At 48.4% G+C, this 12,768-nt stretch overlaps 1 protein-coding gene across 1 annotated transcript in view; it reads right to left on the bottom strand.

The window, feature by feature from the left end:
- Window positions 1–1,341: 1,341 nt before the first annotated feature.
- GNA14 (G protein subunit alpha 14) overlaps window positions 1,342–12,768 on the bottom strand; it is a 203,206-nt gene continuing 191,779 nt past the window's right edge. The window contains exons 5-7 of the mRNA XM_004612962.2: window positions 10,477–10,606; window positions 4,645–4,798; window positions 1,342–2,894 (exon numbers count right to left, since the gene is read on the bottom strand). Coding sequence (XP_004613019.1) covers window positions 2,704–2,894; window positions 4,645–4,798; window positions 10,477–10,606 — 475 coding nt within the window. The 3' untranslated portion in view covers window positions 1,342–2,703. The remainder of the gene's footprint in view (window positions 2,895–4,644; window positions 4,799–10,476; window positions 10,607–12,768) is intronic.

The raw sequence follows: 12,768 nt of genomic DNA, 5'->3' as shown, positions 1-12,768 counted from the left end.
AGTGGCTGTTCCATTCAAAGAAAATGAACTTTTCTGACGGAGTGAAAATGGAGTCACACCTGCCCTCTCCTTCATCTACACACAGGGTGTATGGAAGAACATGGAGTGGCAGGAGCAGCAGAAAGCACTGCAGTGCAGAGGGAGAGCTGCAGCCCATGGCCACCGCCTCCACTGTTGGCGATTCCTAGGTTGAGTTTTGAGAAGTGACTGTGTTTTGAGAAGAAAGCAATCAGCATGGCTTGCCAGAAGGAAATGAAAAACCACAGGCTTCACACAGAGGAAGTCTTCCGGCTGCTGACTGGGACCTGCCTCCTCCTTCAGTACTTGGCGGATTATCAGGAGAAAATACCTGGCTAGGAGCTGTGACTTGGTGACACTCGCCAAATAGGTTGAGGCACTGAAGAAACTCAAGTTTCCTTCATAATAAATGTGGAGCAGCTCAGAAGACGGCAGCACTGGAGAACTGGGTGGCCTCAGTGTTCCGCAGCTCGCTGCACTTCCCGTGGAGGCTTCGGGGAGAGGGACCCCCTCAGCTATTCTTTGGGGGCCAAGCTCCCAATCTCAGCTCCCAAATGCTGATGGACACAAGGCGAGGCTCAGGGGCGCCCTGCCACTCCCTGCGATCTCCCTCAGCTGTTTTCAGAAGATAAGGGGGTAGACTCTCATATCCCCACATCTGCCAATTCAGCATAAAGATAATTTGGAGCTGCTAAACTTAAAGAACCAGCAGGCAAGGGAAAAGCTTTGAAAACCGAACAAGTTACTCTTTCATGAAAGATAAGTACATTGTAAGGAACAGCGTCACATGCATGTGGACAGCAAACCTCTGAAGGTTGAGAGTTACCTTTTCATTAGACCTGCACATGATAAACGCCTGTTTCTAATGCTGACCCCCCTGCCCCCATTTCTCAGGATGACTATGTCCCAAGAGACTTGTTGGAATAGGCACCAGCTTTATGCATAAATAAACTTATTCTGTTTACTTTTCTTTTGGCAACCTCCTACAACTGGCATTTCACCTCCTCCCTCATTCATAGCTTTTTAGTTTGACTAAAGATGGTATTTAAGGTGACTGACGACCACGTTGAAAGTATCTCTCATGTGTATAGGAGATGTACCTGGCATGTGAATTGTTTTTCTCTCCTGTTTATTTCTGTAGGAAATAGATGGGAAATTTCTTTTTGCGTTTTCCCATTTCTCTTGTCTGTTTCTGCTGTGGTGCCCAGGCATTAAGCGCACGCGCGCGCGCGCGCACACACACACACACACACACATACACACAGTTGTGCCTGCACATGTGACCTCCGTGCCGGGCCTGGGCTCACTCCTGTGTGCTGGATTCCTGAGAATGGGAGGGTCCGAGGCCCCTGTGTGATGCCAGAGCCTGGGTCAGACCCTGGAAGAGCAGTACCCAGGACTGACCGGCCACAGAGGCTGCTGCAGGAACTGAGCTCGTGCCTCTCCCCACCAGGGGCTTCCTCTTTCATTTCTGATTCTGTCCATCCAACTTTCTAATTTATAAAGGTTTTTTCAAACCGGATTTTTTTTTAAACTGGCTTTTTATTTTTATTTTTTTTATGTTTCTGTTGGTGCATTCCACTGAAGCAGTTACTACTCCCAGTAGTGGCCCAGGAACATTATACAACGTTTCTGAGTCACTGACTGTCAAAACTGTGGACTAAAAGAAACAACAAAATCCAGTGCTAATGGCAAGTGGTGTATTCTCAGCCTCCACTGAAAGCTCCAACATGTGTGGTTCAAATAGCAAATCTGTGATGGTAGCAGAGTTTTGGTGGAAATTAAACAATTTGGAGTTTTAGACAATCCATAGGTGACAGGAACTGGAACTGAAGTATGTATATGCACATGTACATATATGTACACACGAATGTTTTTACTAGTACATGTCAGTGGAACACTACTGCTTATCTTCAGTCCATGTACCTACCATTTTTAACCTGTTTCAATGGTCATCAAATTGTAACAATAAGATGTTACAGTCATTAATTTAACATAGAAAGTTAACACAAAAACAATTTTTTTTAAAAAAAGCCCTGGTGGCATGTTAAAAGCATACTTCAGCATGAAGACAAATAATTTATAGATGTCTTATTTAAAAAATAAAAAGCGTGAAACCCATTAACATTTTTAAAGAAAATCACTCAACTTAATCTGAGAGGCTTCAAGGCATGATCTATAAATTAACAGGTCCCTCAATACATAGGTTTTAGTGGCTATTTTAAACACACTAATTTTAAAAAAGTAAATCACAATTCTTTTGGGGAGGGAGCCATGTGTAGCAGTGCCCAGGGATGGCGCCTGGCTCTGCACTCGGAGGCCACTCCTGGTGGTGCTCAGGGAAACTTCTGGGGTGCCGGGGATCAAACCCAGGTTGACCATGTGGGAGGCAAGTGCCCAGCCCTCTGTACTATCGCTCTGTCCCCTGCAGTGACCATTCGAAGCTGTATAAAATAGTGAATTCAGAAACAACAAACTCTTGCAGACAAAAGAGGGAGGGGGGTAGAAATGAAAGGGACTTGGGAATAAAGACTTTGGAACATTTTGCTGAATTCAAATATGCTGCAAACTTCACAGCCCTCCGTGACTTGGTGTGGCCCCCGCCGGCTCAGGCTGCCTGTAGGCTGTGCTGTGGGAAGAGCCTTTTGCAGCCCGCCCAGGGAGGCAGGGCGTGCACACTGGCCTTCAGACCAGGTTGAACTCCCTCAGGTTCAGCTGCAGGATCGTGTCTTTCACGGCAGCAAACACAAAGCGGATGTTCTCGGTGTCCGTGGCGCACGTGAAGTGTGAGTAGATGACCTTCTCCTTGTCAGGGTTCTGGTCCTGGTACAGCTTCAGTATGAAATCTCTAGCAGCTTTGACATCCCGCTTCGGGCCTAGGTGCAGTGCAATCAGAGGATTAGAGAAAAAGACACGTCACTGCAAGGCTCTCCCCCAGATCACTGTCCAGATCGTCTCTGGAATCTGGCTTTGATCTAGCTCGTTGCTAGAACACAGTTTACCTGGGATGTTGACTTTGTCGTTGTATCTCATGACCCTAAAGAAATTCATTGAAAGTGTCCAACAGGATCTAAATATTGCTTGATGAAGTGTGAAACAGTGATGCGATTCCAATTAAAAATTTTGGTTCTCATCTGTACCATTTTTGGAGGAGAGGTGATCCTTATTAATTCAGGCAGAAGTGGACGAGGTGAGGGGAAAGGCTAGCGGAGCTTCATGGGCCATCTGGTCTGATTTTAAAGCTTGAGAACTCTATACTACGAGGCAAGTGCACTGAAAGGAATGTTACTTCTTCACGAAATTTGCTTATAAATGGATAGATATGGAGAGTATCATGCTAAGTGAAATGAGTCAGAAAGAGAGGGACAGACATAGAAGGACTGCACTCGCTTGTGGAGTATAGAATAATATCACATGAAGCTGACACCCAAGGACAGTAGATAAATGAGCCAGGAGGATTGCCCCATAGCTAGAAGCCTGCTTCATGAGTGGAGGGGAGAAGGCAGATGGAATAGAGAAGGGGTCACTAAGAAAATGATGGCTAGAGGAATCAGTCGGTATGGGAATGTGTGCCCCAAGTAGATAAAGGACCAAACACGATGACCTCTCAGTGTCTGTTGCAAGCCATAATGCCAAAAGTAGAGAGTATGGGGAATATTGTCTGCCATGGAGGCAGGGGGAGGGTGGGAAAGGGGGTGTATATCGGGGATATAGGTGGTAGGGAATGTGCACTGGTGGAGGGATGGGTGTTTGATCATGGTGAGATTGTAACCCAAACATGAAAGCTTGTAACTACCTCGAAGTGAGTCAATAAAATTTTTTAGAAAAGGAATGTTACTTCTCTAAATTCTTAGATGCTTCTCTAAATATCAGTGCCAAACTGAAAGCAGGGCTGGAGACAGACTACAGTGGGCAGGGCAACTGTTTCCACTTGTGGCCAACACAGGTTCCATCACCGACACCCCATATGGTTCCCTGAGCCTCACCAGGAGTGATCCCTGAGCCAGGTGTGCTCCCCCAAAGAAAAGCAGACTTAGTTTTGCACCAGAAAAGAGCACCCAGTATACATCCTGCTAGCCTGAGTGGGTAACACGTCCAAAGAATGGGACTGGATAGCACAGAGGGCAGGGCACTTGCCTTTCACACAACCAACCTGGACTTGATTCCCAAGCACCACCAGGAATAAGCCCTGAGCACTTCTGAGTGTGCCCCCCGCCCCAATAAAAGGGGGAGAGGGCAAGTGGGCACGTGCCCAGCAGGAGTCCTTTCCAGGTTTGATTCCTGGCATCGCATGCACCCCTGGAGGCCCCCAGCACCATGGGGCTGACTCTGGGATCCAATACCACAGCGGGACCTCCTGGTCACCTCCAGGAGCACACCCCATTCCCACACTGGAGTGTGGCAGGGCTGCGCCTGGGTCTGGTACCGAGTACCCAGGAGAGGCCAGTTCTGGGCAAGCAGAGTCCAGTGTCTGCCACAGGAGCTGAGTGGAGCGGGCGTGGGGCAGCGGGCTGGGGCAGACAGGAATGCCTGGGCACCATGCGAAGGCAAGGAGAGGAGGCTGGTGGGCAGAGGCAGACCGGGTGGGAACGTGTGATTATGGGGGCCCTGGAGGTGGTCACTCACCCGTGTACTCGGGGAAGTAGCTGATCAGGTGGGAGTACATGATCTTCTCCTCCAGCAGGTCCTTCTTGTTTAAAAACAAAATCACAGACGAGTTCAGGAACCAGGGGTAGGTGATGATTGTCTTGAACAGGGCCTTGCTCTCTTCCATGCGGTTCTAGGTGGCAAGCACAGGACAGCGGGTGAGCCCGTGAGCACCAGCTGACCCCTAGCCTGCCCTTTGGTCCTCTCCCAGGCTCTGTAGTTGGGGTTCAAGTGGACCCCCAAAGAGTGTCCCTGCTTCTATATTCTCATCTGCCCCTCTCACTGGCCACCCCTCTTCTCACCCCTTCTCTCACACCTCAATGAACCCAAACCGACGGGGAAAGCAGAAAGGGACTCTTGCTGATATGGGGTCCCTGGGCGTTGTAGGCAGCCTGGGTGCCTGGAGCCCCCCATGACTGGCTGCGAGCCGCTGAGCCTGGAGCAGAGCAAGGCTGGTTCTTCCTGAAGTCTGGCAGTCAGAGGCACCGGGCTCTGGCAGTGCAGAGTTTGGCACTACTGCGCGCCCCCTCACCTCAGGCAAAGGGGTGTCCTGCTCCGGAAGCTTCGCCCAGGCCCGTGGATCAGAGCACAGCCTGGCTGCACAACATGGCAGCTGGAGGTACATGCTCGGGTACACGACAGAGGGGTTTGCCATGTGGGGAGGGGAAGGGCTGAGAGCAGCCAGTGATTCTGTCCCTGTGATTCCCTCACCTGCACTCCTCACCCAGGCCAGAAACATGGGAATTGGGGCTCTGGAATGCTCCCACTTAATTCTTATGCTTAGTTAAAACTTATAACAGAGCTAAGTGAAATGACTCAGAAAGACAGGGACAGACGTAGAAGGACTGCACTCATTTGTGGAGTATAGAATAACATAAGATGAGACTGACATCCAAGGACAGTAGAGACAAGGGCCAGGAATATTGTTGGAATTTGTAGCTGGAAGCCTGTCTCATGAGCTGAGGGAGAAGGCAGCTGGGATAGAGAAGGGATCACTAAGTCAATGATGGTTGGAGGGATCACTCGGGTTGGGAGATGTGTGCTGAAAGTAGTTAAAGGACCAAACATGCTGGCCTCTCAGTGTCTGTATTGCAAACCATAATGCCTAAAAGTAGAGAGAGATTGTGGGGAAATTTTCTGCCATAGAGGCAGGGGGAGGGTTAGGATGGGGGCTGGATACTGGGGACATTTGTTGATAGAAAATATGCATTGGTGGAGGGATGGGTGTTCAATCATTGTGTGACTGAAACTCAAACATGAAAGCTTTGTAACTATCTCATGGTGATTCAATAATAAAAAAAAAAATGATGGAGGGGCTTGAGAGAGAGTAGAGCGCGTAGGGCCCTTGGTCCCCCCAGCACCACCAGTAGTAACTTCTGGGTGCAGAGCCAGGAGTAACCCCTGAGTACCCCCAGGTGTGGCCCAAAAGAAGAAAAATAACAACAAAACAAACTTATTCTCGGAGTCAGAGAGACAGTACAGCAGTTAAGGTGCTTGCCTGTAGCAGACCTGGGTTTGATCCCGGGCACCCCTATGGTCCAAGCCCACCAGGAGCACATTAGTGATTCCTGAGCACTGAGCCAGGAGAAAACCCTTAGCACCACCAGGTGTGGCCCCAAATCAACAACAAAACTCATCACGATCAAATGAGTCGTGATCTCCAGAGGGTACCACTGGTGGGAACAACTGTTCCAGGACTCGAGAGAGAGGGGCCACACATGTCTTCCACAGGGTAGAGGCACTCAGGAACCTGCACGCTGTGTGCCCATAAGCTGGGGACAGTGTCTGGGGTCCCTGTAGACTGCGCTGAGGTGCCGGCCCCAGGGACCTCTAACTCATCCCACATGGAAGTGATCCCAGGAACCAACTCAGAGTGAAGGGTCCTGCTGGTGGGTGGATAGCCTTGGTGTCCGTGGGTGGGCGAACGTGGTTGGTGGTAGCCAAGACACACAGGCAGCGCAGGGGAGGGCATGAGGGGCCTGGAACCCAGACCAGGGAATCAGGAGTGCTGGACATATGCTCTACCTCTTCTTTTAAAAAAAATACTTTAAAAATCCATATTTTTATTGAATCACCATGAGGTACAGTCACAAAGCCTTCAAGTTTGAGTTTCAGACATAAAATTATCAAACACCCATCCCTCCATCAGTATACCTTTTCCACCATCAATGTCCCCAGTATCCCTCCCTCCACCCCATCTGATCCCACCCCCTGCCTCTATGGCAGACAATTTCCTTATTCTCTCTCTACTTGGGGCATTATGGTTTGCAATACAGATACTGAGAGGCTATCATATTTGTTCCTTTATATACTTTCAACACACATCTCCCAGACCAAGCGATTCCTCCAACCACCATTTTCTTAGTGATCTCCTCTCTATTCCAGCTGTCCTCTCCCCACCCGCTCATGAGGTGGGCTTCCAACCATAGAGCAATCTTCCTGACCCTTATCTCTACTGCCCTTGGGTATTCTACCACTTCTGCTTGCTCTCTGGTCTCTAGACAAATTTGCTTTTTTTTATTCTTAAATGTTTCCTTTATTGGGGCTGGAGTGATAGCACAGCGGGTAGGGCATTTGCCTTGCACTCGGCCAACCCGGGTTCGATTCCCAGCATCCCATATGGTCCCCTGAGCACGGCCAGGGGTAATTCCTGAGTGCAGAGCCAGGAGTAACCCTGAGCATTGCTGGGTGTGACCCAAAAAGAAAAAAAAAAAGTTTCCTTTATTTTTCAGCGTTTACTTCCGGTTTTGGGCCACATGCCAGTGGTGCTCAGGGCTTACTCCTGACTCTGTTCTCAGGAATCTCTCTTAGAGGGACTTGGAGGACCATATACATGCCAGGGATGGAGCTTGGATCAGCTGCATGCAAGGCAATTGCCCTACCCACTGTAACATCTCTCTTGCCCTCCTTTGCTTAATAAAAATTCTAAATTTGGAAGAGCTGAATGACAGTCAACTATCTATTCTTTTCACAATAACACTAGTGAATGAACTTAGCCTCTGCGAATGTGACTGTGCTCTTCAGAGAGAAGGCAACTCCCGAGAAGCATAAGATACCACTGGATCTAGCTAGACTTGCCATGGATAGAGTTATGGTTGTTGGTTTTGGTTGGTCTAGGGGCCATACCAAGTGGTGCTCAAGACTTAGTCCTGGCTCTGTAATCCCTGATGGACTTGGAGACCAGTGAGATGCTGTGGATGGATGCCATCGGCACCATGCAGGGGAAGTGCCCTCTCTACTGTACTGTCACTTCAAACCCTGAAGATTTCTTAGCTGACTTACCTTCATGCTCAGAAAGCAAAAGTAAAGTATTTTTTCAGATGTTGGTGGGGCAGTGTGGACTATTCACAGGCCTTACTTTTGGCCCTGTGCTCGAGGGGCCAGATGCAATACTAGAGATCAAACCCATGTAGGCCGTGGGCAAGGCAAATGCCTTACCCATTACACTATCTATCTGAACCCTGAAATACATTTATCTAATAGAGCGGGAGGTCTAATGAGAGAGCAGGGTCAAAAATACTAGGGAAAACATTTGTATTTTCCTGCAGAAAATACCCCCAACCTTACCTAGAAGGTGACTGAAGTGGTTCGCTCCACTTTTCACCTTCTAGTCTCCTCCAGATAACGGAACGTGGGCTGTTAGCACAGACTCAACCCTCCAGAGGACACTGGGCTCCCACCTGGGGTGAATGGTCCCAGTTCCCCTTAGCAAAAGCCTCCACCCCAAAGACAGGACCTGACATCTGGACCCGGTTCCAGGAAGCCCTGTGGGGCTGTGATTTGAGAATTACTGTGCTGAGACAGTTGGGAAGGTTGCTCTCAAATACGCAGATCAGAGATAGCCGGGCTCCATTGTGTAGATTAGGAAAAATGAAATCATGAAATTTGCTTCTCCATGGATGGACATGGAGAGTATCATACTGAGTGAAATGAGTCAGAGGGAGAGGGACAGACATAAAACAATTACACTCATTTGCAGGATATAAAACAAAAGCAGAGTGTGTGAATAATGCCCAAAGATAGTGAAAACAAGGTCCAGGGGGACTGGTCTATGGTAGGAGGCTTGTTACTAAAAGGGAGTGGGAATGCAGTTAGCACAGAGAAGGGACCACTATGACAGTCATAGGTGGGAATGATCACTCTGGATAAAACATAAGTACTGGGGCTGGAGCGATAGCACAGCGGGTAGGACGTTTGCCTTCCACGCGGCCGACCCGGGTTCTAATCCCAGCATCCCATATGATCCCCTGAGCACCGCCAGGGGTAATTCCTGAGTGAAGAGCCAGGAGTAACCCCTGTGCATCTCCAGGTGTGACCCAAAAACCAAAAAACCAAAAAAATATGAGTACTGTCTCTGTCACTGTCATCCTGTTGCTCATTGATTTGCTCGAGAGGGCACCAGTAACGTCTCCATATGAGACTTGTTACTGTTTTTGGCATATTGGATATGCCATGGTTAGCTTGCCAGGCTCTGCCATGTGGGCGAGATATTTTCAGTAGCTTCCTGGGCTCTCTGAGAGGGGCAGAGGAATCAAACTCAGGTCGGCTGCATTCAAGGCAAACGACCTACCCACTGTGCTATTGCTCCAACCCACATGAGTACTAAAAGGAGGTAAAGTGATATGTGTGATACCCTTTCAGTAATAATATTGCATAAAAGAATAGTGCCTAGGGGCTGGAGAGATAGCACAGCGGGTAGGGCGTTTGCCTTGCACGCGGCCGACCCGGGTTCAAATCCCAGCATCCCATATGGTCCCCTGAGCATGGCCAGGGGTAATTCCTGAGTGCAGAGCCAGGAGTAACCCCTGTGCAGAGCCAGGTGTGACCCAAAAAAAAAGCAAAAAAAAAAAAAAAAGAATAGTGCCTAAAAGAAAAGAGAGAGATCGAGAGAGAGGGAGAGAGACAGACAGAGAGAAGCAAAGTGTCTGCTATAGATACAGGCTGAGGGGGTGAGGTGGGATTGGGGGGGCAGCATAGGAGGGAAACTGTGGACATTGGTGGCGGGAAATGTGCACTGATGTTGGAATATATAAAAATAATTTTTTAAAGGTTGGCTTCACAGGGTTATGCATGAATATGTGATGGTGGAGTTGGGGAAAAATACCCCAACTCAAACTTGGGAGATATCAAAATCTACTCTGAGGTCCAAAATACAGTGTTTTTAAAAAACTGCTTAGGAGACCCCAGTATACAACCAAGCCTGAGAAAATGTTTTTCCAGACAATTCTAGCTTCAGTGACACCTTCTGTCGGCATCCCCACCAGCCCCATCCAGAACAAACTAGATGAGAACATCTGGGGCCGGACAGGGCAGCCGGGTTCTCCTGTGATGTCACAGGAAATTCAAGGTTGCGTTCACTTTGAGAACCAGAGTTGCTGACCAGGGAGTCTAAGACGTGGCTTTTTAAATTTGAATTCCCTGGTATCTCATGCAAATGGCTGAACTGGGTCATATGGGATCTGGTTTATCTGGTCTGGACTGGTTTGCGAGGCTCACGTGTCTAGCAGAAACCCCTTTCTGCCGAGCAGCTCCTGCCTGCCTGGCTGCCTGCGGACGACAGTGAGAGGCAAGATGCCAGAATGGCCTGACTTCTCAAACAAGTGCAGGACTGAAGCTATAGCACAGTGGGTAGGGCACTTGCTTTCCACGCATCAGACGAGGGTTGACCCCAACATCCCATATGGTTTCCCGAGCACCACCTGGAGTGATTATTGAGTTCAGAGCCAGGAGTAAGCCCTGAGCACCACTGGGTGTGACTCAAAAAAAAAAATCTCTGTCTCCTATAGACCAATAAGCCCTGCACCCACATACCTCATTGTCACACTCTGCCAGGACCTGGTCATATTCACTCAGAGCAACCAGGAAAATGATGGAGGTGACACTCTCAAAGCAGTGGATCCATTTCCGACGTTCAGATCTCTGGCCGCCCACATCCACCATCCTGTCCAACAGAAACTGCATGTGAAAGCTGGGACAAAGGACACGGCGGCTCAGACCTGGGGCACGGGGGGTGAGGGGCAGGGGGCTGCGCTCCCTCTCGGGAGCATAAAGGTGTCTGCCAGGACAGTGTTGGAGCACCAGCTCCTCTGGCAGAGAAGACACCGTGTGAGCAGGCCACTCAGGTGGCACCTGCAGGGAACACAGGCGGGGATTCCACTGTGATGATCACATCAGGAAGACGGGAGCCACCCCCGCCCACACAGCACCTGCAGGCATGCGCCTGCTCCCGAACTGTCTCTCCAGCAGAGCCGCAGCTCTCTCACGCACTGGGGCTGGAGGGAGAGGGCAGTGAGGAGGGTGTGTCCCTTGCATGCAGCTGAACCTGGTTCCATCCCCAGCCTCCCATAAGTCCCCCGAGCACCGCCAGGAGCGATTCCTGATTGCTGAGCCAGGAGTAACCTCAGCTTCGCAGAGTGTATCCCCACAAGCAAAAATGAATAAATAAATAGATAAATAAACGCTTTACTTCATTCCCCAGAGATCACCATCTCTTTCTCCAGGAAGACCCACATGCTCCCTGACTGACAGGAACATCCAGACCCCTCAGATGTATCTCTGAGTAAGACTTCAGGGAATCATATGCCAAGGAGGGCGAACTGGGAGTTTCAGGGTCAGGCAGTGTATGAAAAGGAGTCAGGGGAGTTGGGGGGAAGTGAGGGGCTTCCCCCAAGCCAAGAGCACAGTGGAAGGTTACCCGCAGCCCAGATAAGGAGTCAAATGCTGGAACCATGGGCTCCCAGCTGAGAAACCAGGCATCTAAAGCTTCCAGTGAATGCTCTAATTTTAAATGTCTCAAATCCCAAAGTTTTTCCCAGAAATCCAAGTGGATTGCAGAGAAAACATCTGTGAAAGTAGAGACAGATTTTGGAAGCTGAGAAAGTGTTTTCTGAAATATTTTGATCAATTTACCAGCACACAGGTACAGGACCCCAAAGATACGAGATGCAGAGGGCCCCCGTGCGATATAGCATTCCCCCAAACCACCAAGAAAATGGGAGCGGAGAGAGGTGGACCTGGATCTCACAGGCTAGAATTGTGATGTCTTAAATAGAAGAGTGTCTGAGACCTTTATTATGAGGAACAAGATGATGGATATAAATGGATACAAATCTATTCATGGATATAATGGCCATGAAAAGCTTTGGAATTTGCAAAGCTATGCTAAAATATCATGCTATTCTTTTTATTTTTGCCACAAATAAACGCAGAAAACATTTTCTTAAAGCATCGTTTTAAAAATGTCTTGGGCCAGTGGGTAGAGCACTTCCCTTGCATGAGGCAGACCCAGGCCCGATCCTCAGCACCCCACATGGTCCCTTGAACCCTGCCAGGAGTCATGTCTGAGCACAGAGCCAGGAGTAAGCTCCAAGAACTGCCAGTGTGGCCCAAAGCAACAACAACAAAAACAGCAAAGAAGAAACTACAAGCCAAATCTCTGATGATGAACACAAAAATATTCCACAAAGTTTTGACAAGTGAATCCAACAATATTTTAAGAAAATCATTCATTATCACCAATTTTTTTTTGCTTTTTGGGTCACACCCATCGATGCTCAGGGGTTACTCCTGGCTTTGCACTCAGGAATTACTCCTGGCGGTGCTTGGGGGACCATATGGGATGCTGGGGATCAAACCCGTGTCGGCCGCGTGCAAGGCGAATGCCCTACCCGCTGTGCTATCGCTCCAGCCCCTCTATACAGAAAATTTAAGAAGCAAAACTTGTTGCATTTCTGTACATAAAGTTAGAGGAAAGAAGTTAAAACAATCTAATTTACAATCATCATAAGGATAAAATACTTGGGAGTAAAGAAAGAAGGTCACAGACCTACACAATGATATCTATGCAAGAAGCTTAAGAGAAATAGAAGACACAAAGAAATACAGACATTATTTGATCATAGATTAGGAGACATAGTGTTAAGATGGTCATAGCACTTAAAGTAATTTATAGGCTTGATACAATTCCTGGCAATATCCCGATGCTTTTCCTCCAAGGAAACATAATAAAGAATTCCAAAAATAGGAGGAAATGAGAAGAGAAAACAAATGAAAACAAATATCAGGAATGAGTTTATATAGACAACTATCAAAAAAATTTTTTAT

The sequence above is a fragment of the Sorex araneus genome, chromosome 1 (genome assembly GCF_027595985.1).
Source record: "Sorex araneus isolate mSorAra2 chromosome 1, mSorAra2.pri, whole genome shotgun sequence".
Lineage (NCBI taxonomy): Eukaryota > Metazoa > Chordata > Mammalia > Eulipotyphla > Soricidae > Sorex > Sorex araneus.
Note: the sequence above shows the minus strand (reverse complement) of the source record. Positions and strands in the feature narration are given on the sequence as shown.